The sequence below is a fragment of the Salvelinus fontinalis genome, chromosome 28 (genome assembly GCF_029448725.1).
Source record: "Salvelinus fontinalis isolate EN_2023a chromosome 28, ASM2944872v1, whole genome shotgun sequence".
NCBI classification, from domain to species: domain Eukaryota; kingdom Metazoa; phylum Chordata; class Actinopteri; order Salmoniformes; family Salmonidae; genus Salvelinus; species Salvelinus fontinalis.
The window spans coordinates 33311126-33337812 of NC_074692.1; the positions used below are offsets into that span (position 1 = coordinate 33311126).

Sequence of the window (26687 nt, forward strand, 5' to 3'; positions counted from 1 at the left end):
CTTGGATTCTGGAAATATTGTGCTCGGGTCAGGTGGTGCTGTTGGACTGGTAGCTAATGCATGGCACTTGTAAAACACTGAAACATTACACTTTAATTAATAAACATGGCTATCTGATGCCCCCTAGTGGCCAATAGCATGCACTACGGCTCAAAACCAAAACAGAGCTTGGTTTATTTGACTTCCTGTATTGAAATGAGCCGTTTGCAAATAATGGTTTGTTGTGGATCCAATCATTAGCTCACCTATTTCAAGGCTTCTCTTAACATTGTCGGTGTTTTAAGTGATGGGGCATTCATAGTATGAGTCGGGCTGTTATTCAGATTGTCCCAGAATGCAAATCTGTACAGGTCCTTTTTATTTTCACTTTCACAATCAAATCGGACAGATAACCTGACAGTAAGTACAGTAATGTCTTAAAACGTATCTATCTACAAGTTGACTGTTCGCTGTTTAAATTGTTTAAATGTACGTTTCGCTGGAGCCTAGCTAGCCTAATATTGTGGATGAATAGGCTAATGCAAGGTTTTGTTTAATGAATAGCACAGGTTTTGAATCTTGAGCTGAAATCGAAAGTAACAGTAACTTTTACATTTGCAATGTCATGTCCACGCGTTCCTGTTGAATGTGTTGTACAGCTTTCAAATGTGCATTATTGGGCTATTCACTTCAATAGAAATGTTACAGATTGATTGATACATTATTTACTGTGATACAATGATTCATACTGTAACAATGCTCCACCTCCACCATGCTCCACCATTCAGGTTTGCTACAATGTAACCTGACTTAATTTCTTCCATCTGTAGGAAACTGCTGACTTCCTGCTTTTTCTCAGGCGTGAGGATGACGACGTTAACTGTCACCATCTTGGTGCTCCTGCATGTATCCTTTGTCCCATCTTTGGCGGCACAGCTTCCAGGAGTCCATGATACCAATGACAAGTCTTCCTTACCTCTACCTCCCGTCGCCACTAATAACCAACCTTTCCCCTGGATCCACATGAGACTTCCTGAAACTGTCTCTCCAATCCACTATGATCTCCTCGTCCACCCTAACCTGACCAGCCTAGACTTCACCGGAGCGGTGCAGATTCAACTCCAGGTCTTCGAGGACACCTCTACCATCATCCTACACAGCAAGGATCTCCAGATAGCTAAAGCTGAGCTCTTGGCACCGGAAGGTCCAGGGTCACTGCCAGTGTATGATCGGGTCCCTTCTTTTTCTACCTAGTGTTGTCATCAGGGTTGGAGTCAATTACATTTAAATTCCAGTCAATTCAGGACGTACGCTGAAATTCAAATGATCTTTAATGCTTTTCAAGGAGGACATTTTGGAATTGAAATTGGAATATGGTTGACTTTCTGAATTTACTGGCATTCAAATGGACTTGAACCCAACCCTGGTTGTCATGTGTATTTCTATTGATTCTGATGTCTTTATCTGTGTTGATGGTAAATGAATTAATTGTTGATGTGGATGTGATTGTCGGTGCTTCTATGTAGCTACAACACCAAGATAAAATTCCTACTAACATTTGTTGCATGGCAATAAAGTGTTCTTATTCTGATTCTTCAAGGCCTCTGCAGGTGTTGGAGTACCCAGCCTTCCATCAGCTAGCTCTGATGTCTGATGTGCTGCTGGTCAGAGGTGGGATGTACACGGTTCGTCTGGAGTTCTCTGCCAACCTGTCTGACAGTTTCCACGGTTTCTACAAGAGCTCCTATCGCACAACCAAGGGAGAGGTCAGGTAAGAATACGAACCATCAGGATTGGCCCTGGGCAGTATAGGTGGTCACCTAGAGCACTGAAAACCCATGTCAATCATTCTACAGTGCATTTCCAAAAGAATATGCAGTGAAAGTGACCAACCACTTATAGTGATAAAATTGTCCTGTATTTGGATACGATCACGAAGAAGCAGTGATGTAGTCAAGTCCCGAGTCCTTATTGTTCGAGTCCAAGTTCGAGTCACGAATCGAGTCACGAGTCCCTTGGTAGTGCCAAAAGTAGCAGTCCAACCATTTTTTAAGTTACATTTCATTCCAGCGTTGCACATTGGTAAGGCTACATAGATAATACTGCTATCTAACATTTGCTGCTGTCGCTCATATGTTGAATTATGCAAAATATAGAGATTTTCTGACAACAGTCACAACTGGTCGAGTCACGGGTCGGGAAAATCGTGACTTGAGTCCGAGTCAAGTCTGAGTCTTTGAATCAAAGTACTACAACACTGCTAAAAGGTGTGCCACTATAATGAATTACTCAATCATAAGCTTTACATTAATTTTCCCTAGACCTACTGTATATCTTATATCTTAACAACACTTTTATTTTCTCCTCTGTTCTGTTAGGTTTATGGCGTCCACTCAGTTTGAAGCGACCAGTGCCCGAGCAGCATTCCCCTGTTTCGATGAGCCGGCGTTCAAAGCCAACTTCACCATCCAGATACGGCGTGAGTCACGCCACATCGCCCTCTCCAACATGCCCAAGGTACCCTGGGAAACACACCACGGGCTGCATCTCAATAGTCTCAAGTGTCTTTCTCTCCTGGTCTCCACAGTTCCTTCACTTGATATTTAACAGATCTATTAACAGGTGATATATAACAGATCTATTAACAGGTGATATATAACAGATCTATTAACAGGTGATATATAACAGATATATTAACAGGTGATATATATATATATATACAACAGATAGATTAACAGGTGATATATAACAGATCTATTAACAGGTGATATATATATATATATATATATATATATATAACAGATCTATTAACAGGTTATATATAACAGATATATTAACAGGTGATATATATATATATAACAGATATATTAACAGGTGATATATAACAGATCTATTAACAGGTGGTATATAACAGATCTATTAACACGTGATATATATATATAACAGATCTATTAACAGGTTATATATATATATATATATAACAGATCTATTAACAGGTGATATATAACAGATATATTAACGGGTGATAAACGGGGCAGATGAACGGCAAATAAATTCTATCCGTTTAAACGTTTTCAGCGTGTCGCTTTCACCTGTCAAGCCCCTTTATGAGCATCTCAAAGTACCTGTTTCTCCACACCGTCTGAATGCCAGGGAGAGGCAGGTGTCATAATGAACATATCCTCTACCTCTTCCCTCCACAGGTAAAGACAGTAGAGTTACCAGGTGGCGTGCTGGAGGACCACTTTGACACCAGCGTTAGGATGAGCACCTACCTGGTGGCCTTCATCGTCTCTGACTTCCAGTCTGTCAGCAAGACCACCAGTCACGGAGTCAAGGTGAGCAGGAAGTCCTCTCAGGAAGTCCTCTCATTGGTCAGAATGAAAGGTTAACTTATGATGCCCAACCTGCAAATGGAAATGAAGTGCATTGAATAACTTTCAGGTGGAAAAGGGAGTTGTGTCCTGTCTTGTTGATCAGGTTCTATCTGAAACCTTGTGCTTCTTCTCTGTTTCACTGACTACGACTAGTTTATACGTACACGTCATTATAGCTCCCTAGTCCCTGCTATGTGGAAGGGCTCAACAACATATTTCTATGATTGACCTCGTCTTCGGTATTATCCTATCAGATCTCAGTGTATGCTGTACCAGACAAGATCGACCAGACAGACTTTGCCCTGAATGCTGCAGTCAGACTTTTGGACTTCTACGATGACTACTTTGACATCCCATATCCTCTACCCAAACAGGGTGAGTAGAACACACCCGCACCAACGCTACGCACCACACATAGACTTACTGGGGTGCGTTTGGTAGCAGGAGGTGGCACTAGCTGACAGTTTATACTAATGTATGTCTATGTTTAATAATGGTTAATACACATTTTGGTAAGTAGACTTTTAAATAAATAATTTCCTGATGTATTCCTGTGTGTTCCTCCCAGACCTGGCAGCTATCCCAGACTTCCAGTCGGGTGCGATGGAGAACTGGGGTCTGACCACATACCGAGAGGCTGGGCTGCTCTTTGACCCCAACAAGAGCTCCGCCTCTGACAAGCTAGGCATCACCATGGTGATCGCACATGAGCTGGCACACCAGGTAAGTGGGACTAACCTCTGTTGGTTCATCAGTCAGATGCTTTGTCAGAATCTCCTTCAGAAAGTATTCCACATTTTCTTGTGTTACAACCTGAATTCAAAACTGACTAACTATATATTTATTTTCTGGCCCATCTACACACAATACCCCCAAAAATGACAAAGTGACAAAAACTTTTTAGAAATGTTTGCACATTTATTGAAAATTAAATTAGGGCTGGGCGATATGGCCACATCACAGTATTAGTTTTAATTAATTTTTTATTTATTTATTTCACCTTTATTTAACCAGGTAGGCAAGTTGAGAACACGTTCTCATTTACAATTGCGACCTGGCCAAGATAAAGCAAAGCAGTTCGACACATACAACAACACATAGTTACACATATGACGGGTATTAGACAGTATTTTATGTTTTTGAATAATACAAGTCCTAAATGTGTTTCCTCAGTAAGTTGTGAGTGATCCTAGGGTGGCAACACATACACTCTTAAGTGATTTCAATGGGCCTCTTTCCATTTCCATTGTTTTATACTGTTCCAATTCAACTTCAACACCCCCCCCCCCCCCCCCCCCCCCAAAAAAGTGCATTTTCATTCATTTCTTGCACTCATTTGAGATCATTTCCACGCTGCCACATAGGGCTGTACGATATGGGCAAATGTTAACCAAATGTTGCAATTGCGATTTGACTTGCAATTTAGATCAAAACACTTGGGTGAACTGTTGGAATCATGGAAAAATAATAGTTATTCTAATTCTATAGTAAGAAGATAATAGTGGGCACTTTGAATACAGTGTTGTTTGACATGACAACAAATGAAAATGTCAGGGAGGAGTTACTGTGACAGGATAGGAACCAAAGTGTTGGTCAGTGTTTCCTAGGGGACCCTATAATCTTTGGCTACATTAACCCACTAGAGTCGATTGACGCACAGGTGTGTCAATCTAAGTTACATAACAAAAACATTCCATCAAAATCAGTCGGCTTAAGCTAGAGATATCTTTTGCATTGGATGCATCTCAATCCATCACATCCACCGGCATCACACTTCTGCGGTGAAAGGTGGGAGAGCTAGAGCGATGTTTGTTAGACCATGAGACATCCCGAAAATCGGTCTTCACACGTAAACTTCTGTAGCGTCTCAATGGTTTGACCTACAAACTATTATGACAACTTTATGGAAAGAGGAGACTCGATGGTGTTCTCCGTTTTGCTCTATGACCCCTTGTCTGAAGTTAACTGGTCCCGGTTTTTAAAAAATGAATGGAGGTATGAAGGGATTTTTGTGTCTACCCCAAAAAAGGGGTTAAAATAATATATATATACACAGTACCAGTGAAAGTTTGGACAAACTTAATCATTCCAGGGTTTTTCTTTATTTTTACTATGTTCTACATTGTAGAATAATAGCGAAGACATCAAAACTATGAAATAACACATATGAAATCATGTAGTAACCAAAAAAGTGTTAAATCAAAATCTATTTTATATTTGAGATTCTTCAAAGTAGCCACACTTTGCCTTGATGACAGCTTTGCACACTCTTGGCGTTCTCTCAACCAGCTTCATGAGGTAGTCACCTGGAATGCATTTCAATTAACAGGTGTGCCTTGTTAAAAGTTAATTTGTGGAATTTATTATCTTAATGCGTTTGAGCCAATCAGTTGTGTTGTGACAAGGTATTGGTGGAATACAGAAGATAGCCCTATTTGGTAAAAGACCAAGTCCATGCAACTTATTATGTGATTTGTTAAGCACATTTTTACTCCTGAACTTATTTAGGCTTGTCATAACAAAGGGGTTGAATACTTATTGACTCAAAACATTTCAGCTTTTCATTTCTTATTAATTTGTTAACATTTAGAAAAAATAGTTGAACGTTATGGGGAATTGTGTGTAGGCCAGTGACCAAAAAATCGAAGTGAAACACGTAAATTCAGGCTGTAACACCAATTTTTATTGTTGTTGAAAAAGTCAAGGGGTGTGAATACTTTCTGAAGGCATGTGGTATATTCCTTGTTATGTACTGGGTGTTTCAAGTCCAAACATCAGACCGTATACCGCGGGTACGACAAAACATTCATTTTTACTGCTCTAATTACGTTGGTAACCAGTTTATAATAGCAATAAGGCAGCTCGGGGGTTTGTGGTATATGGCCAATATACCACGGCTAAGGGCTGTATACAGGCACTCCGCGATGCATCCTACGTAAGAACAGCCCTTAGCCGTGGTATATTGGCCATATACCACACCCCCTTGTGCCTTATTGCTTAATTATTAGCTTGTTTCTGTGCTCTAATGTAAAGTGTTACCAGTGTTCTAGTAGTTTTAGGTAATGCATTACATTTCTTGTGAGATTTCTTTATGTTTTTTACCTAGTGGTTCAGTAACCTAGTGACTATCTTGTCCTAACCCTGTCTCTTCTCCTGTTGTTCTAGTGGTTCAGTAACCTAGTGACTATCTTGTCTTAACCCTGTCTCTTCTCCTGATGTTCTAGTGGTTCAGTAACCTAGTGACTATCTTGTCTTAACCCTGTCTCTTCTCCTGTTGTTCTAGTGGTTCAGTAACCTAGTGACTATCTTGTCTTAACCCTGTCTCTTCTCCTGATGTTCTAGTGGTTCAGTAACCTAGTGACTATCTTGTCTTAACCCTGTCTCTTCTCCTGTTGTTCTAGTGGTTCAGTAACCTAGTGACTATCTTGTCCTAACCCTGTCTCTTCTCCTGTTGGTCTAGTGGTTCAGTAACCTAGTGACTATCTTGTCTTAACCCTGTCTCTACTCCTGTTGTTCTAGTGGTTCAATAACCTAGTGACTATCTTGTCCTAACCCTGTCTCTACTCCTGTTGTTCTAGTGGTTCAGTAACCTAGTGACTATCTTGTCCTATCCCTGTCTCTGCTCCTGTTGGTCTAGTGGGTTGGTAACCTAGTGACTATCTTGTCCTAACCCTGTCTCTTCTCCTGTTGTTCTAGTGGTTCAGTAACCTAGTGACTATCTTGTCCTAACCCTGTCTCTTCTCCTGTTGTTCTAGTGGTTCAGTAACCTAGTGACTATCTTGTCCTAACCCTGTCTCTACTCCTGTTGTTCTAGTGGGTTGGTAACCTAGTGACTATCTTGTCCTAACCCTGTCTCTTCTCCTGTTGTTCTAGTGGTTCAGTAACCTAGTGACTATCTTGTCCTAACCCTGTCTCTTCTCCTGTTGTTCTAGTGGTTCAGTAACCTAGTAACTATCTTGTCCTAACCCTGTCTCTTCTCCTGTTGGTCTAGTGGTTCAGGAACCTAGTGACTATCTTGTCCTAACCCTGTCTCTTCTCCTGTTGTTCTAGTGGTTCAGTAACCTAGTAACTATCTTGTCCTAACCCTGTCTCTTCTCCTGTTGGTCTAGTGGTTCAGTAACCTAGTGACTATCTTGTCCTAACCCTGTCTCTTCTCCTGTTGTTCTAGTGGTTCAGTAACCTAGTAACTATCTTGTCTTAACCCTGTCTCTTCTCCTGTTGGTCTAGTGGTTCAGTAACCTAGTAACTATCTTGTCCTAACCCTGTCTCTACTCCTGTTGTTCTAGTGGTTCAGTAACCTAGTAACTATCTTGTCCTAACCCTGTCTCTTCTCCTGTTGGTCTAGTGGTTCAGTAACCTAGTGACTATCTTGTCCTAACCCTGTCTCTTCTCCTGTTGGTCTAGTGGTTCAGTAACCTAGTGACTATCTTGTCCTAACCCTGTCTCTTCTCCTGTTGGTCTAGTGGTTCAGTAACCTAGTGACTATCTTGTCCTAACCTTGTCTCTTCTCCTGTTGGTCTAGTGGGTTGGTAACCTAGTGACTATCTTGTCCTAACCCTGTCTCTTCTCCTGTTGTTCTAGTGGTTCAGTAACCTAGTGACTATCTTGTCTTAACCCTGTCTCTTCTCCTGTTGGTCTAGTGGGTTGGTAACCTAGTGACTATCTTGTCCTAACCCTGTCTCTTCTCCTGTTGTTCTAGTGGTTCAGTAACCTAGTGACTATCTTGTCTTAACCCTGTCTCTTCTCCTGTTGGTCTAGTGGGTTGGTAACCTAGTGACTATCTTGTCCTAACCCTGTCTCTTCTCCTGTTGGTCTAGTGGTTCAGTAACCTAGTGACTATCTTGTCTTAACCCTGTCTCTTCTCCTGTTGTTCTAGTGGTTCAGTAACCTAGTGACTATCTTGTCTTAACCCTGTCTCTTCTCCTGTTGTTCTAGTGGTTCAGTAACCTAGTGACTATCTTGTCCTAACCCTGTCTCTTCTCCTGTTGTTCTAGTGGTTCAGTAACCTAGTGACTATCTTGTCCTAACCCTGTCTCTTCTCCTGTTGTTCTGGTGGGTTGGTAACCTAGTGACTATCTTGTCCTAACCCTGTCTCTTCTCCTGTTGTTCTGGTGGGTTGGTAAACTAGTGACTATCTTGTCCAAACCCTGTCTCTTCTCCTGTTGTTCTAGTGGTTCAGTAACCTAGTGACTATCTTGTCCTATCCCTGTCTCTACTCCTGTTGGTCTAGTGATTCAGTAACCTAGTGACTATCTTGTCTTAACCCTGTCTCTTCTCCTGTTGGTCTAGTGGTTCAGTAACCTAGTGACTATCTTGTCCTAACCCTGTCTCTTCTCCTGTTGTTCTAGTGGTTCAGTAACCTAGTGACTATCTTGTCCTAACCCTGTCTCTTCTCCTGTTGGTCTAGTGGGTTGGTAACCTAGTGACTATCTTGTCCTAACCCTGTCTCTTCTCCTGTTGTTCTAGTGGTTCAGTAACCTAGTGACTATCTTGTCCTAACCCTGTCTCTTCTCCTGTTGTTCTAGTGGTTCAGTAACCTAGTAACTATCTTGTCTTAACCTTGTCTCTTCTCCTGTTGGTCTAGTGGTTCAGTAACCTAGTGACTATCTTGTCCTAACCCTGTCTCTTCTCCTGTTGTTCTAGTGGTTCAGTAACCTAGTGACTATCTTGTCCTAACCCTGTCTCTTCTCCTGATGTTCTAGTGGTTCAGTAACCTAGTGACTATCTTGTCCTAACCTTGTCTCTTCCCCTTTTTGGTCTAGTGGGTTGGTAACCTAGTGACTATCTTGTCCTAACCCTGTCTCTGCTCCTGATGTTCTAGTGGGTTGGTAACCTAGTGACTATCTTGTCCTAACCCTGTCTCTGCTCCTGATGTTCTAGTGGGTTGGTAACCTAGTGACTATCTTGTCCTAACCCTGTCTCTACTCCTGTTCTAGTGGTTCAGTAACCTAGTGACTATCTTGTCTTAACCCTGTCTCTTCTCCTGTTGGTCTATTGGTTCAGTAACCTAGTGACTATCTTGTCCTAACCCTGTCTCTTCTCCTGTTGTTCTGGTGGGTTGGTAACCTAGTGACTATCTTGTCCTAACCCTGTCTCTTCTCCTGTTGTTCTGGTGGGTTGGTAACCTAGTGACTATCTTGTCCTAACCCTGTCTCTTCTCCTGTTGGTCTAGTGGTTCAGTAACCTAGTGACTATCTTGTCCAAACCCTGTCTCTTCTCCTGTTGTTCTAGTGGGTTGGTAACCTAGTGACTATCTTGTCCTAACCCTGTCTCTACTCCTGTTGTTCTAGTGGTTCAGTAACCTAGTGACTATCTTGTCCTAACCCTGTCTCTTCTCCTGATGTTCTAGTGGTTCAGTAACCTAGTGACTATCTTGTCTTAACCCTGTCTCTTCTCCTGTTGGTCTAATGGTTCAGTAACCTAGTGACTATCTTGTCTTAACCCTGTCTCTTCTCCTGTTGTTCTAGTGGTTCAGTAACCTAGTGACTATCTTGTCTTAACCCTGTCTCTTCTCCTGATGTTCTAGTGGTTCAGTAACCTAGTGACTATCTTGTCTTAACCCTGTCTCTTCTCCTGTTGTTCTAGTGGTTCAGTAACCTAGTGACTATCTTGTCCTAACCCTGTCTCTTCTCCTGTTGGTCTAGTGGTTCAGTAACCTAGTGACTATCTTGTCTTGACCCTGTCTCTACTCCTGTTGTTCTAGTGGTTCAATAACCTAGTGACTATCTTGTCCTAACCCTGTCTCTACTCCTGTTGTTCTAGTGGTTCAGTAACCTAGTGACTATCTTGTCCTATCCCTGTCTCTGCTCCTGTTGGTCTAGTGGGTTGGTAACCTAGTGACTATCTTGTCCTAACCCTGTCTCTTCTCCTGTTGTTCTAGTGGTTCAGTAACCTAGTGACTATCTTGTCCTAACCCTGTCTCTTCTCCTGTTGTTCTAGTGGTTCAGTAACCTAGTGACTATCTTGTCCTAACCCTGTCTCTACTCCTGTTGTTCTAGTGGGTTGGTAACCTAGTGACTATCTTGTCCTAACCCTGTCTCTTCTCCTGTTGTTCTAGTGGTTCAGTAACCTAGTGACTATCTTGTCCTAACCCTGTCTCTTCTCCTGTTGTTCTAGTGGTTCAGTAACCTAGTAACTATCTTGTCCTAACCCTGTCTCTTCTCCTGTTGGTCTAGTGGTTCAGGAACCTAGTGACTATCTTGTCCTAACCCTGTCTCTTCTCCTGTTGTTCTAGTGGTTCAGTAACCTAGTAACTATCTTGTCCTAACCCTGTCTCTTCTCCTGTTGGTCTAGTGGTTCAGTAACCTAGTGACTATCTTGTCCTAACCCTGTCTCTTCTCCTGTTGTTCTAGTGGTTCAGTAACCTAGTAACTATCTTGTCTTAACCCTGTCTCTTCTCCTGTTGGTCTAGTGGTTCAGTAACCTAGTGACTATCTTGTCCTAACCCTGTCTCTACTCCTGTTGTTCTAGTGGTTCAGTAACCTAGTAACTATCTTGTCCTAACCCTGTCTCTTCTCCTGTTGGTCTAGTGGTTCAGTAACCTAGTGACTATCTTGTCCTAACCCTGTCTCTTCTCCTGTTGGTCTAGTGGTTCAGTAACCTAGTGACTATCTTGTCCTAACCCTGTCTCTTCTCCTGTTGGTCTAGTGGTTCAGTAACCTAGTGACTATCTTGTCCTAACCTTGTCTCTTCTCCTGTTGGTCTAGTGGGTTGGTAACCTAGTGACTATCTTGTCCTAACCCTGTCTCTTCTCCTGTTGTTCTAGTGGTTCAGTAACCTAGTGACTATCTTGTCTTAACCCTGTCTCTTCTCCTGTTGGTCTAGTGGGTTGGTAACCTAGTGACTATCTTGTCCTAACCCTGTCTCTTCTCCTGTTGTTCTAGTGGTTCAGTAACCTAGTGACTATCTTGTCTTAACCCTGTCTCTTCTCCTGTTGGTCTAGTGGGTTGGTAACCTAGTGACTATCTTGTCCTAACCCTGTCTCTTCTCCTGTTGGTCTAGTGGTTCAGTAACCTAGTGACTATCTTGTCTTAACCCTGTCTCTTCTCCTGTTGTTCTAGTGGTTCAGTAACCTAGTGACTATCTTGTCTTAACCCTGTCTCTTCTCCTGTTGTTCTAGTGGTTCAGTAACCTAGTGACTATCTTGTCCTAACCCTGTCTCTTCTCCTGTTGTTCTAGTGGTTCAGTAACCTAGTGACTATCTTGTCCTAACCCTGTCTCTTCTCCTGTTGTTCTGGTGGGTTGGTAACCTAGTGACTATCTTGTCTTAACCCTGTCTCTTCTCCTGTTGGTCTAGTGGTTCAGTAACCTAGTGACTATCTTGTCCTAACCCTGTCTCTTCTCCTGTTGTTCTGGTGGGTTGGTAACCTAGTGACTATCTTGTCCTAACCCTGTCTCTTCTCCTGTTGTTCTGGTGGGTTGGTAACCTAGTGACTATCTTGTCCTAACCCTGTCTCTTCTCCTGTTGGTCTAGTGGTTCAGTAACCTAGTGACTATCTTGTCCAAACCCTGTCTCTTCTCCTGTTGTTCTAGTGGTTCAGTAACCTAGTGACTATCTTGTCCTATCCCTGTCTCTACTCCTGTTGGTCTAGTGGTTCAGTAACCTAGTGACTATCTTGTCTTAACCCTGTCTCTTCTCCTGTTGGTCTAGTGGTTCAGTAACCTAGTGACTATCTTGTCCTAACCCTGTCTCTTCTCCTGATGTTCTAGTGGTTCAGTAACCTAGTGACTATCTTGTCCTAACCCTGTCTCTTCTCCTGTTGGTCTAGTGGGTTGGTAACCTAGTGACTATCTTGTCCTAACCCTGCCTCTTCTCCTGTTGGTCTAGTGGGTTGGTAACCTAGTGACTATCTTGTCCTAAACCTGTCTCTTCTCCTGATGTTCTAGTGGTTCAGTAACCTAGTGACTATCTTGTCCTAACCCTGTCTCTTCTCCTGTTGTTCTAGTGGTTCAGTAACCTAGTGACTATCTTGTCCTAACCCTGTCTCTACTCCTGTTGTTCTAGTGGTTCAGTAACCTAGTGACTATCTTGTCCTAACCCTGTCTCTTCTCCTGTTGTTCTAGTGGTTCAGTAACCTAGTGACTATCTTGTCCTAACCCTGTCTCTTCTCCTTTTGGTCTAGTGGTTCAGTAACCTAGTGACTATCTTGTCTTAACCCTGTCTCTTCTCCTGTTGTTCTGGTGGTTCAGTAACCTAGTGACTATATTGTCCTAACCCTGTCTCTTCTCCTGTTGGTCTAGTGGGTTGGTAACCTAGTAACTATCTTGTCCTAACCCTGTCTCTGCTCCTGTTGGTCTAGTGGGTTGGTAACCTAGTGACTATCTTGTCTTAACCCTGTCTATTCTCCTGTTGGTCTAGTGGGTTGGTAACCTAGTGACTATCTTGTCCTAACCCTGTCTCTACTCCTGTTGTTCTAGTGGTTCAGTAACCTAGTGACTATCTTGTCCTAACCCTGTCTCTTCTCCTGATGTTCTAGTGGTTCAGTAACCTAGTGACTATCTTGTCTTAACCCTGTCTCTTCTCCTGTTGGTCTAATGGTTCAGTAACCTAGTGACTATCTTGTCCTAACCCTGTCTCTTCTCCTGTTGTTCTAGTGGTTCAGTAACCTAGTGACTATCTTGTCTTAACCCTGTCTCTTCTCCTGTTGGTCTAGTGGTTCAGTAACCTAGTGACTATCTTGTCCTAACCCTGTCTCTTCTCCTGTTGTTCTAGTGGGTTGGTAACCTAGTGACTATCTTGTCCTAACCCTGTCTCTACTCCTGTTGTTCTAGTGGTTCAGTAACCTAGTAACTATCTTGTCCTAACCCTGTCTCTACTCCTGTTGTTCTAGTGGTTCAGTAACCTAGTAACTATCTTGTCCTAACCCTGTCTCTTCTCCTGTTGTTCTAGTGGTTCAGTAACCTAGTAACTATCTTGTCTTAACCCTGTCTCTTCTCCTGTTGGTCTAGTGGTTCAGTAACCTAGTGACTATCTTGTCCTAACCCTGTCTCTTCTCCTGTTGTTCTAGTGGTTCAGTAACCTAGTGACTATCTTGTCCTAACCCTGTCTCTTCTCCTGTTGGTCTAGTGGGTTGGTAACCTAGTGACTATCTTGTCTTAACCCTGTCTCTTCTCCTGATGTTCTAGTGGGTTGGTAACCTAGTGACTATCTTGTCCTAACCCTGTCTCTTCTCCTTTTGTTCTAGTGGTTCAGTAACCTAGTGACTATCTTGTCCTAACCCTCTCTCTTCTCCTGTTTGTCTAGTGGGTTGGTAACCTAGTGACTATCTTGTCCTAACCCTGTCTCTTCTCCTGTTGTTCTAGTGGTTCAGTAACCTAGTGACTATCTTGTCCTAACCCTGTCTCTTCTCCTGTTGTTCTAGTGGTTCAGTAACCTAGTAACTATCTTGTCTTAACCCTGTCTCTTCTCCTGTTGGTCTAGTGGTTCAGTAACCTAGTGACTATCTTGTCCTAACCCTGTCTCTTCTCCTGTTGTTCTAGTGGTTCAGTAACCTAGTGACTATCTTGTCCTAACCCTGTCTCTTCTCCTGATGTTCTAGTGGTTCAGTAACCTAGTGACTATCTTGTCCTAACCTTGTCTCTTCTCCTGTTGGTCTAGTGGGTTGGTAACCTAGTGACTATCTTGTCCTAACCCTGTCTCTGCTCCTGATGTTCTAGTGGGTTGGTAACCTAGTGACTATCTTGTCCTAACCCTGTCTCTGCTCCTGATGTTCTAGTGGGTTGGTAACCTAGTGACTATCTTGTCCTAACCCTGTCTCTACTCCTGTTCTAGTGGTTCAGTAACCTAGTGACTATCTTGTCTTAACCCTGTCTCTTCTCCTGTTGGTCTATTGGTTCAGTAACCTAGTGACTATCTTGTCCTAACCCTGTCTCTTCTCCTGTTGTTCTGGTGGGTTGGTAACCTAGTGACTATCTTGTCCTAACCCTGTCTCTTCTCCTGTTGTTCTGGTGGGTTGGTAACCTAGTGACTATCTTGTCCTAACCCTGTCTCTTCTCCTGTTGGTCTAGTGGTTCAGTAACCTATTGACTATCTTGTCCAAACCCTGTCTCTTCTCCTGTTGTTCTAGTGGTTCAGTAACCTAGTGACTATCTTGTCCTATCCCTGTCTCTACTCCTGTTGGTCTAGTGGTTCAGTAACCTAGTGACTATCTTGTCTTAACCCTGTCTCTTCTCCTGTTGGTGTAGTGGTTCAGTAACCTAGTGACTATCTTGTCCTAACCCTGTCTCTTCTCCTGATGTTCTAGTGGTTCAGTAACCTAGTAACTATCTTGTCCTAACCCTGTCTCTACTCCTGTTGTTCTAGTGGTTCAGTAACCTAGTAACTATCTTGTCCTAACCCTGTCTCTTCTCCTGTTGTTCTAGTGGTTCAGTAACCTAGTAACTATCTTGTCTTAACCCTGTCTCTTCTCCTGTTGGTCTAGTGGTTCAGTAACCTAGTGACTATCTTGTCCTAACCCTGTCTCTTCTCCTGTTGTTCTAGTGGTTCAGTAACCTAGTGACTATCTTGTCCTAACCCTGTCTCTTCTCCTGTTGGTCTAGTGGGTTGGTAACCTAGTGACTATCTTGTCTTAACCCTGTCTCTTCTCCTGATGTTCTAGTGGGTTGGTAACCTAGTGACTATCTTGTCCTAACCCTGTCTCTTCTCCTGTTGTTCTAGTGGTTCAGTAACCTAGTGACTATCTTGTCCTAACCCTGTCTCTTCTCCTGTTGGTCTAGTGGGTTGGTAACCTAGTGACTATCTTGTCCTAACCCTGTCTCTTCTCCTGTTGTTCTAGTGGTTCAGTAACCTAGTGACTATCTTGTCCTAACCCTGTCTCTTCTCCTGTTGTTCTAGTGGTTCAGTAACCTAGTAACTATCTTGTCTTAACCCTGTCTCTTCTCCTGTTGGTCTAGTGGTTCAGTAACCTAGTGACTATCTTGTCCTAACCCTGTCTCTTCTCCTGTTGTTCTAGTGGTTCAGTAACCTAGTGACTATCTTGTCCTAACCCTGTCTCTTCTCCTGATGTTCTAGTGGTTCAGTAACCTAGTGACTATCTTGTCCTAACCTTGTCTCTTCTCCTGTTGGTCTAGTGGGTTGGTAACCTAGTGACTATCTTGTCCTAACCCTGTCTCTGCTCCTGATGTTCTAGTGGGTTGGTAACCTAGTGACTATCTTGTCCTAACCCTGTCTCTACTCCTGTTCTAGTGGTTCAGTAACCTAGTGACTATCTTGTCCTATCCCTGTCTCTACTCCTGTTGGTCTAGTGGTTCAGTAACCTAGTGACTATCTTGTCTTAACCCTGTCTCTTCTCCTGTTGGTGTAGTGGTTCAGTAACCTAGTGACTATCTTGTCCTAACCCTGTCTCTTCTCCTGATGTTCTAGTGGTTCAGTAACCTAGTAACTATCTTGTCCTAACCCTGTCTCTACTCCTGTTGTTCTAGTGGTTCAGTAACCTAGTAACTATCTTGTCCTAACCCTGTCTCTTCTCCTGTTGTTCTAGTGGTTCAGTAACCTAGTAACTATCTTGTCTTAACCCTGTCTCTTCTCCTGTTGGTCTAGTGGTTCAGTAACCTAGTGACTATCTTGTCCTAACCCTGTCTCTTCTCCTGTTGTTCTAGTGGTTCAGTAACCTAGTGACTATCTTGTCCTAACCCTGTCTCTTCTCCTGTTGGTCTAGTGGGTTGGTAACCTAGTGACTATCTTGTCTTAACCCTGTCTCTTCTCCTGATGTTCTAGTGGGTTGGTAACCTAGTGACTATCTTGTCCTAACCCTGTCTCTTCTCCTGTTGTTCTAGTGGTTCAGTAACCTAGTGACTATCTTGTCCTAACCCTGTCTCTTCTCCTGTTGGTCTAGTGGGTTGGTAACCTAGTGACTATCTTGTCCTAACCCTGTCTCTTCTCCTGTTGTTCTAGTGGTTCAGTAACCTAGTGACTATCTTGTCCTAACCCTGTCTCTTCTCCTGTTGTTCTAGTGGTTCAGTAACCTAGTAACTATCTTGTCTTAACCCTGTCTCTTCTCCTGTTGGTCTAGTGGTTCAGTAACCTAGTGACTATCTTGTCCTAACCCTGTCTCTTCTCCTGTTGTTCTAGTGGTTCAGTAACCTAGTGACTATCTTGTCCTAACCCTGTCTCTTCTCCTGATGTTCTAGTGGTTCAGTAACCTAGTGACTATCTTGTCCTAACCTTGTCTCTTCTCCTGTTGGTCTAGTGGGTTGGTAACCTAGTGACTATCTTGTCCTAACCCTGTCTCTGCTCCTGATGTTCTAGTGGGTTGGTAACCTAGTGACTATCTTGTCCTAACCCTGTCTCTACTCCTGTTCTAGTGGTTCAGTAACCTAGTGACTATCTTGTCCTAACCCTGTCTCTTCTCCTGTTGTTCTGGTGGGTTGGTAACCTAGTGACTATCTTGTCCTAACCCTGTCTCTTCTCCTGTTGTTCTGGTGGGTTGGTAACCTAGTGACTATCTTGTCCTAACCCTGTCTCTTCTCCTGTTGGTCTAGTGGTTCAGTAACCTAGTGACTATCTTGTCCAAACCCTGTCTCTTCTCCTGTTGTTCTAGTGGTTCAGTAACCTAGTGACTATCTTGTCCTATCCCTGTCTCTGCTCCTGTTGGTCTAGTGGGTTGGTAACCTAGTGACTATCTTGTCCTAACCCTGTCTCTTCTCCTGTTGTTCTAGTGGTTCAGTAACCTAGTGACTATCTTGTCCTAACCCTGTCTCTTCTCCTGTTGTTCTAGTGGTTCAGTAACCTAGTGACTATCTTGTCCTAACCCTGTCTCTACTCCTGTTGTTCTAGTGGGTTGGTAACCTAGTGACTATCTTGTCCTAACCCTGTCTCTTCTCCTGTTGTTCTAGTGGTTCAGTAACCTAGTGACTATCTTGTCCTAACCCTGTCTCTTCTCCTGTTGTTCTAGTGGTTCAGTAACCTAGTAACTATCTTGTCCTAACCCTGTCTCTTCTCCTGTTGGTCTAGTGGTTCAGGAACCTAGTGACTATCTTGTCCTAACCCTGTCTCTTCTCCTGTTGTTCTAGTGGTTCAGTAACCTAGTAACTATCTTGTCCTAACCCTGTCTCTTCTCCTGTTGGTCTAGTGGTTCAGTAACCTAGTGACTATCTTGTCCTAACCCTGTCTCTTCTCCTGTTGTTCTAGTGGTTCAGTAACCTAGTAACTATCTTGTCTTAACCCTGTCTCTTCTCCTGTTGGTCTAGTGGTTCAGTAACCTAGTGACTATCTTGTCCTAACCCTGTCTCTACTCCTGTTGTTCTAGTGGTTCAGTAACCTAGTAACTATCTTGTCCTAACCCTGTCTCTTCTCCTGTTGGTCTAGTGGTTCAGTAACCTAGTGACTATCTTGTCCTAACCCTGTCTCTTCTCCTGTTGGTCTAGTGGTTCAGTAACCTAGTGACTATTTTGTCCTAACCCTGTCTCTTCTCCTGTTGGTCTAGTGGTTCAGTAACCTAGTGACTATCTTGTCCTAACCTTGTCTCTTCTCCTGTTGGTCTAGTGGGTTGGTAACCTAGTGACTATCTTGTCCTAACCCTGTCTCTTCTCCTGTTGTTCTAGTGGTTCAGTAACCTAGTGACTATCTTGTCTTAACCCTGTCTCTTCTCCTGTTGGTCTAGTGGGTTGGTAACCTAGTGACTATCTTGTCCTAACCCTGTCTCTTCTCCTGTTGTTCTAGTGGTTCAGTAACCTAGTGACTATCTTGTCTTAACCCTGTCTCTTCTCCTGTTGGTCTAGTGGGTTGGTAACCTAGTGACTATCTTGTCCTAACCCTGTCTCTTCTCCTGTTGGTCTAGTGGTTCAGTAACCTAGTGACTATCTTGTCTTAACCCTGTCTCTTCTCCTGTTGTTCTAGTGGTTCAGTAACCTAGTGACTATCTTGTCTTAACCCTGTCTCTTCTCCTGTTGTTCTAGTGGTTCAGTAACCTAGTGACTATCTTGTCCTAACCCTGTCTCTTCTCCTGTTGTTCTAGTGGTTCAGTAACCTAGTGACTATCTTGTCCTAACCCTGTCTCTTCTCCTGTTGTTCTGGTGGGTTGGTAACCTAGTGACTATCTTGTCTTAACCCTGTCTCTTCTCCTGTTGGTCTAGTGGTTCAGTAACCTAGTGACTATCTTGTCCTAACCCTGTCTCTTCTCCTGTTGTTCTGGTGGGTTGGTAACCTAGTGACTATCTTGTCCTAACCCTGTCTCTTCTCCTGTTGTTCTGGTGGGTTGGTAACCTAGTGACTATCTTGTCCTAACCCTGTCTCTTCTCCTGTTGGTCTAGTGGTTCAGTAACCTAGTGACTATCTTGTCCAAACCCTGTCTCTTCTCCTGTTGTTCTAGTGGTTCAGTAACCTAGTGACTATCTTGTCCTATCCCTGTCTCTACTCCTGTTGGTCTAGTGGTTCAGTAACCTAGTGACTATCTTGTCTTAACCCTGTCTCTTCTCCTGTTGGTCTAGTGGTTCAGTAACCTAGTGACTATCTTGTCCTAACCCTGTCTCTTCTCCTGATGTTCTAGTGGTTCAGTAACCTAGTGACTATCTTGTCCTAACCCTGTCTCTTCTCCTGTTGGTCTAGTGGGTTGGTAACCTAGTGACTATCTTGTCCTAACCCTGCCTCTTCTCCTGTTGGTCTAGTGGGTTGGTAACCTAGTGACTATCTTGTCCTAAACCTGTCTCTTCTCCTGATGTTCTAGTGGTTCAGTAACCTAGTGACTATCTTGTCCTAACCCTGTCTCTTCTCCTGTTGTTCTAGTGGTTCAGTAACCTAGTGACTATCTTGTCCTAACCCTGTCTCTACTCCTGTTGTTCTAGTGGTTCAGTAACCTAGTGACTATCTTGTCCTAACCCTGTCTCTTCTCCTGTTGTTCTAGTGGTTCAGTAACCTAGTGACTATCTTGTCCTAACCCTGTCTCTTCTCCTTTTGGTCTAGTGGTTCAGTAACCTAGTGACTATCTTGTCTTAACCCTGTCTCTTCTCCTGTTGTTCTGGTGGTTCAGTAACCTAGTGACTATATTGTCCTAACCCTGTCTCTTCTCCTGTTGGTCTAGTGGGTTGGTAACCTAGTAACTATCTTGTCCTAACCCTGTCTCTGCTCCTGTTGGTCTAGTGGGTTGGTAACCTAGTGACTATCTTGTCTTAACCCTGTCTATTCTCCTGTTGGTCTAGTGGGTTGGTAACCTAGTGACTATCTTGTCCTAACCCTGTCTCTACTCCTGTTGTTCTAGTGGTTCAGTAACCTAGTGACTATCTTGTCCTAACCCTGTCTCTTCTCCTGATGTTCTAGTGGTTCAGTAACCTAGTGACTATCTTGTCTTAACCCTGTCTCTTCTCCTGTTGGTCTAATGGTTCAGTAACCTAGTGACTATCTTGTCCTAACCCTGTCTCTTCTCCTGTTGTTCTAGTGGTTCAGTAACCTAGTGACTATCTTGTCTTAACCCTGTCTCTTCTCCTGTTGGTCTAGTGGTTCAGTAACCTAGTGACTATCTTGTCCTAACCCTGTCTCTTCTCCTGTTGTTCTAGTGGGTTGGTAACCTAGTGACTATCTTGTCCTAACCCTGTCTCTACTCCTGTTGTTCTAGTGGTTCAGTAACCTAGTAACTATCTTGTCCTAACCCTGTCTCTACTCCTGTTGTTCTAGTGGTTCAGTAACCTAGTAACTATCTTGTCCTAACCCTGTCTCTTCTCCTGTTGTTCTAGTGGTTCAGTAACCTAGTAACTATCTTGTCTTAACCCTGTCTCTTCTCCTGTTGGTCTAGTGGTTCAGTAACCTAGTGACTATCTTGTCCTAACCCTGTCTCTTCTCCTGTTGTTCTAGTGGTTCAGTAACCTAGTGACTATCTTGTCCTAACCCTGTCTCTTCTCCTGTTGGTCTAGTGGGTTGGTAACCTAGTGACTATCTTGTCTTAACCCTGTCTCTTCTCCTGATGTTCTAGTGGGTTGGTAACCTAGTGACTATCTTGTCCTAACCCTGTCTCTTCTCCTTTTGTTCTAGTGGTTCAGTAACCTAGTGACTATCTTGTCCTAACCCTCTCTCTTCTCCTGTTTGTCTAGTGGGTTGGTAACCTAGTGACTATCTTGTCCTAACCCTGTCTCTTCTCCTGTTGTTCTAGTGGTTCAGTAACCTAGTGACTATCTTGTCCTAACCCTGTCTCTTCTCCTGTTGTTCTAGTGGTTCAGTAACCTAGTAACTATCTTGTCTTAACCCTGTCTCTTCTCCTGTTGGTCTAGTGGTTCAGTAACCTAGTGACTATCTTGTCCTAACCCTGTCTCTTCTCCTGTTGTTCTAGTGGTTCAGTAACCTAGTGACTATCTTGTCCTAACCCTGTCTCTTCTCCTGATGTTCTAGTGGTTCAGTAACCTAGTGACTATCTTGTCCTAACCTTGTCTCTTCTCCTGTTGGTCTAGTGGGTTGGTAACCTAGTGACTATCTTGTCCTAACCCTGTCTCTGCTCCTGATGTTCTAGTGGGTTGGTAACCTAGTGACTATCTTGTCCTAACCCTGTCTCTGCTCCTGATGTTCTAGTGGGTTGGTAACCTAGTGACTATCTTGTCCTAACCCTGTCTCTACTCCTGTTCTAGTGGTTCAGTAACCTAGTGACTATCTTGTCTTAACCCTGTCTCTTCTCCTGTTGGTCTATTGGTTCAGTAACCTAGTGACTATCTTGTCCTAACCCTGTCTCTTCTCCTGTTGTTCTGGTGGGTTGGTAACCTAGTGACTATCTTGTCCTAACCCTGTCTCTTCTCCTGTTGTTCTGGTGGGTTGGTAACCTAGTGACTATCTTGTCCTAACCCTGTCTCTTCTCCTGTTGGTCTAGTGGTTCAGTAACCTATTGACTATCTTGTCCAAACCCTGTCTCTTCTCCTGTTGTTCTAGTGGTTCAGTAACCTAGTGACTATCTTGTCCTATCCCTGTCTCTACTCCTGTTGGTCTAGTGGTTCAGTAACCTAGTGACTATCTTGTCTTAACCCTGTCTCTTCTCCTGTTGGTGTAGTGGTTCAGTAACCTAGTGACTATCTTGTCCTAACCCTGTCTCTTCTCCTGATGTTCTAGTGGTTCAGTAACCTAGTAACTATCTTGTCCTAACCCTGTCTCTACTCCTGTTGTTCTAGTGGTTCAGTAACCTAGTAACTATCTTGTCCTAACCCTGTCTCTTCTCCTGTTGTTCTAGTGGTTCAGTAACCTAGTAACTATCTTGTCTTAACCCTGTCTCTTCTCCTGTTGGTCTAGTGGTTCAGTAACCTAGTGACTATCTTGTCCTAACCCTGTCTCTTCTCCTGTTGTTCTAGTGGTTCAGTAACCTAGTGACTATCTTGTCCTAACCCTGTCTCTTCTCCTGTTGGTCTAGTGGGTTGGTAACCTAGTGACTATCTTGTCTTAACCCTGTCTCTTCTCCTGATGTTCTAGTGGGTTGGTAACCTAGTGACTATCTTGTCCTAACCCTGTCTCTTCTCCTGTTGTTCTAGTGGTTCAGTAACCTAGTGACTATCTTGTCCTAACCCTGTCTCTTCTCCTGTTGGTCTAGTGGGTTGGTAACCTAGTGACTATCTTGTCCTAACCCTGTCTCTTCTCCTGTTGTTCTAGTGGTTCAGTAACCTAGTGACTATCTTGTCCTAACCCTGTCTCTTCTCCTGTTGTTCTAGTGGTTCAGTAACCTAGTAACTATCTTGTCTTAACCCTGTCTCTTCTCCTGTTGGTCTAGTGGTTCAGTAACCTAGTGACTATCTTGTCCTAACCCTGTCTCTTCTCCTGTTGTTCTAGTGGTTCAGTAACCTAGTGACTATCTTGTCCTAACCCTGTCTCTTCTCCTGATGTTCTAGTGGTTCAGTAACCTAGTGACTATCTTGTCCTAACCTTGTCTCTTCTCCTGTTGGTCTAGTGGGTTGGTAACCTAGTGACTATCTTGTCCTAACCCTGTCTCTGCTCCTGATGTTCTAGTGGGTTGGTAACCTAGTGACTATCTTGTCCTAACCCTGTCTCTACTCCTGTTCTAGTGGTTCAGTAACCTAGTGACTATCTTGTCCTATCCCTGTCTCTACTCCTGTTGGTCTAGTGGTTCAGTAACCTAGTGACTATCTTGTCTTAACCCTGTCTCTTCTCCTGTTGGTGTAGTGGTTCAGTAACCTAGTGACTATCTTGTCCTAACCCTGTCTCTTCTCCTGATGTTCTAGTGGTTCAGTAACCTAGTAACTATCTTGTCCTAACCCTGTCTCTACTCCTGTTGTTCTAGTGGTTCAGTAACCTAGTAACTATCTTGTCCTAACCCTGTCTCTTCTCCTGTTGTTCTAGTGGTTCAGTAACCTAGTAACTATCTTGTCTTAACCCTGTCTCTTCTCCTGTTGGTCTAGTGGTTCAGTAACCTAGTGACTATCTTGTCCTAACCCTGTCTCTTCTCCTGTTGTTCTAGTGGTTCAGTAACCTAGTGACTATCTTGTCCTAACCCTGTCTCTTCTCCTGTTGGTCTAGTGGGTTGGTAACCTAGTGACTATCTTGTCTTAACCCTGTCTCTTCTCCTGATGTTCTAGTGGGTTGGTAACCTAGTGACTATCTTGTCCTAACCCTGTCTCTTCTCCTGTTGTTCTAGTGGTTCAGTAACCTAGTGACTATCTTGTCCTAACCCTGTCTCTTCTCCTGTTGGTCTAGTGGGTTGGTAACCTAGTGACTATCTTGTCCTAACCCTGTCTCTTCTCCTGTTGTTCTAGTGGTTCAGTAACCTAGTGACTATCTTGTCCTAACCCTGTCTCTTCTCCTGTTGTTCTAGTGGTTCAGTAACCTAGTAACTATCTTGTCTTAACCCTGTCTCTTCTCCTGTTGGTCTAGTGGTTCAGTAACCTAGTGACTATCTTGTCCTAACCCTGTCTCTTCTCCTGTTGTTCTAGTGGTTCAGTAACCTAGTGACTATCTTGTCCTAACCCTGTCTCTTCTCCTGATGTTCTAGTGGTTCAGTAACCTAGTGACTATCTTGTCCTAACCTTGTCTCTTCTCCTGTTGGTCTAGTGGGTTGGTAACCTAGTGACTATCTTGTCCTAACCCTGTCTCTGCTCCTGATGTTCTAGTGGGTTGGTAACCTAGTGACTATCTTGTCCTAACCCTGTCTCTACTCCTGTTCTAGTGGTTCAGTAACCTAGTGACTATCTTGTCCTAACCCTGTCTCTTCTCCTGTTGTTCTGGTGGGTTGGTAACCTAGTGACTATCTTGTCCTAACCCTGTCTCTTCTCCTGTTGTTCTGGTGGGTTGGTAACCTAGTGACTATCTTGTCCTAACCCTGTCTCTTCTCCTGTTGGTCTAGTGGTTCAGTAACCTAGTGACTATCTTGTCCAAACCCTGTCTCTTCTCCTGTTGTTCTAGTGGTTCAGTAACCTAGTGACTATCTTGTCCTATCCCTGTCTCTACTCCTGTTGGTCTAGTGGTTCAGTAACCTAGTGACTATCTTGTCTTAACCCTGTCTCTTCTCCTGTTGGTCTAGTGGTTCAGTAACCTAGTGACTATCTTGTCCTAACCCTGTCTCTTCTCCTGATGTTCTAGTGGTTCAGTAACCTAGTGACTATCTTGTCCTAACCCTGTCTCTTCTCCTGTTGGTCTAGTGGGTTGGTAACCTAGTGACTATCTTGTCCTAACCCTGCCTCTTCTCCTGTTGTTCTAGTGGTGCAGTAACCTAGTGACTATCTTGTCCTAACCCTGTCTCTTCTCCTGTTGTTCTAGTGGTTCAGTAACCTAGTAACTATCTTGTCTTAACCCTGTCTCTTCTCCTGTTGGTCTAGTGGTTCAGTAACCTAGTGACTATCTTGTCCTAACCCTGTCTCTTCTCCTGTTGTTCTAGTGGTTCAGTAACCTAGTGACTATCTTGTCCTAACCCTGTCTCTTCTCCTGTTGGTCTAGTGGGTTGGTAACCTAGTGACTATCTTGTCCTAACCTTGTCTCTTCTCCTGATGTTCTAGTGGTTCAGTAACCTAGTGACTATCTTGTCCTAACCTTGTCTCTTCCCCTTTTTGGTCTAGTGGGTTGGTAACCTAGTGACTATCTTGTCCTAACCCTGTCTCTGCTCCTGTTGTTCTGGTGGGTTGGTAACCTAGTGACTATCTTGTCCTAACCCTGTCTCTTCTCCTGTTGGTCTAGTGGTTCAGTAACCTAGTGACTATCTTGTCCAAACCCTGTCTCTTCTCCTGTTGTTCTAGTGGTTCAGTAACCTAGTGACTATCTTGTCCTATCCCTGTCTCTACTCCTGTTGGTCTAGTGGTTCAGTAACCTAGTGACTATCTTGTCTTAACCCTGTCTCTTCTCCTGTTGGTCTAGTGGTTCAGTAACCTAGTGACTATCTTGTCCTAACCCTGTCTCTTCTCCTGATGTTCTAGTGGTTCAGTAACCTAGTGACTATCTTGTCCTAACCCTGTCTCTTCTCCTGTTGGTCTAGTGGGTTGGTAACCTAGTGACTATCTTGTCCTAACCCTGCCTCTTCTCCTGTTGGTCTAGTGGGTTGGTAACCTAGTGACTATCTTGTCCTAAACCCTGTCTCTTCTCCTGTTGGTCTAGTGGTTCAGTAACCTAGTGACTATCTTGTCTTAACCCTGTCTCTTCTCCTGTTGGTCTAATGGTTCAGTAACCTAGTGACTATCTTGTCCTAACCCTGTCTCTTCTCCTGTTGTTCTAGTGGTTCAGTAACCTAGTGACTATCTTGTCTTAACCCTGTCTCTTCTCCTGTTGGTCTAGTGGTTCAGTAACCTAGTGACTATCTTGTCCTAACCCTGTCTCTTCTCCTGTTGTTCTAGTGGGTTGGTAACCTAGTGACTATCTTGTCCTAACCCTGTCTCTACTCCTGTTGTTCTAGTGGTTCAGTAACCTAGTAACTATCTTGTCCTAACCCTGTCTCTTCTCCTGTTGTTCTAGTGGTTCAGTAACCTAGTAACTATCTTGTCTTAACCCTGTCTCTTCTCCTGTTGGTCTAGTGGTTCAGTAACCTAGTGACTATCTTGTCCTAACCCTGTCTCTTCTCCTGTTGTTCTAGTGGTTCAGTAACCTAGTGACTATCTTGTCCTAACCCTGTCTCTTCTCCTGTTGGTCTAGTGGGTTGGTAACCTAGTGACTATCTTGTCTTAACCCTGTCTCTTCTCCTGATGTTCTAGTGGGTTGGTAACCTAGTGACTATCTTGTCCTAACCCTGTCTCTTCTCCTGTTGTTCTAGTGGTTCAGTAACCTAGTGACTATCTTGTCCTAACCCTGTCTCTTCTCCTGTTGGTCTAGTGGGTTGGTAACCTAGTGACTATCTTGTCCTAACCCTGTCTCTTCTCCTGTTGTTCTAGTGGTTCAGTAACCTAGTGACTATCTTCTCCTAACCCTGTCTCTTCTCCTGTTGTTCTAGTGGTTCAGTAACCTAGTAACTATCTTGTCTTAACCCTGTCTCTTCTCCTGTTGGTCTAGTGGTTCAGTAACCTAGTGACTATCTTGTCCTAACCCTGTCTCTTCTCCTGTTGTTCTAGTGGTTCAGTAACCTAGTGACTATCTTGTCCTAACCCTGTCTCTTCTCCTGATGTTCTAGTGGTTCAGTAACCTAGTGACTATCTTGTCCTAACCTTGTCTCTTCTCCTGTTGGTCTAGTGGGTTGGTAACCTAGTGACTATCTTGTCCTAACCCTGTCTCTGCTCCTGATGTTCTAGTGGGTTGGTAACCTAGTGACTATCTTGTCCTAACCCTGTCTCTGCTCCTGATGTTCTAGTGGGTTGGTAACCTAGTGACTATCTTGTCCTAACCCTGTCTCTACTCCTGTTCTAGTGGTTCAGTAACCTAGTGACTATCTTGTCTTAACCCTGTCTCTTCTCCTGTTGGTCTATTGGTTCAGTAACCTAGTGACTATCTTGTCCTAACCCTGTCTCTTCTCCTGTTGTTCTGGTGGGTTGGTAACCTAGTGACTATCTTGTCCTAACCCTGTCTCTTCTCCTGTTGTTCTGGTGGGTTGGTAACCTAGTGACTATCTTGTCCTAACCCTGTCTCTTCTCCTGTTGGTCTAGTGGTTCAGTAACCTAGTGACTATCTTGTCCTAACCCTGTCTCTGCTCCTGATGTTCTAGTGGGTTGGTAACCTAGTGACTATCTTGTCCTAACCCTGTCTCTACTCCTGTTCTAGTGGTTCAGTAACCTAGTGACTATCTTGTCCTAACCCTGTCTCTTCTCCTGTTGTTCTGGTGGGTTGGTAACCTAGTGACTATCTTGTCCTAACCCTGTCTCTTCTCCTGTTGTTCTGGTGGGTTGGTAACCTAGTGACTATCTTGTCCTAACCCTGTCTCTTCTCCTGTTGGTCTAGTGGTTCAGTAACCTAGTGACTATCTTGTCTTAACCCTGTCTCTTCTCCTGTTGGTCTAGTGGTTCAGTAAC

General features: G+C 43.6%; 1 protein-coding gene across 1 annotated transcript in view; it reads left to right on the top strand.

The window, feature by feature from the left end:
• The first annotated feature begins 155 nt into the window (after window positions 1-155).
• erap1b (endoplasmic reticulum aminopeptidase 1b) overlaps window positions 156-26687 on the top strand; it is a 55611-nt gene continuing 29079 nt past the window's right edge. Inside the window, exons 1-7 of the mRNA XM_055887521.1 lie at window positions 156-399; window positions 810-1202; window positions 1580-1750; window positions 2358-2496; window positions 3183-3317; window positions 3611-3731; window positions 3925-4079. Coding sequence (XP_055743496.1) covers window positions 847-1202; window positions 1580-1750; window positions 2358-2496; window positions 3183-3317; window positions 3611-3731; window positions 3925-4079 — 1077 coding nt within the window. The 5' untranslated portion in view covers window positions 156-399; window positions 810-846. The remainder of the gene's footprint in view (window positions 400-809; window positions 1203-1579; window positions 1751-2357; window positions 2497-3182; window positions 3318-3610; window positions 3732-3924; window positions 4080-26687) is intronic.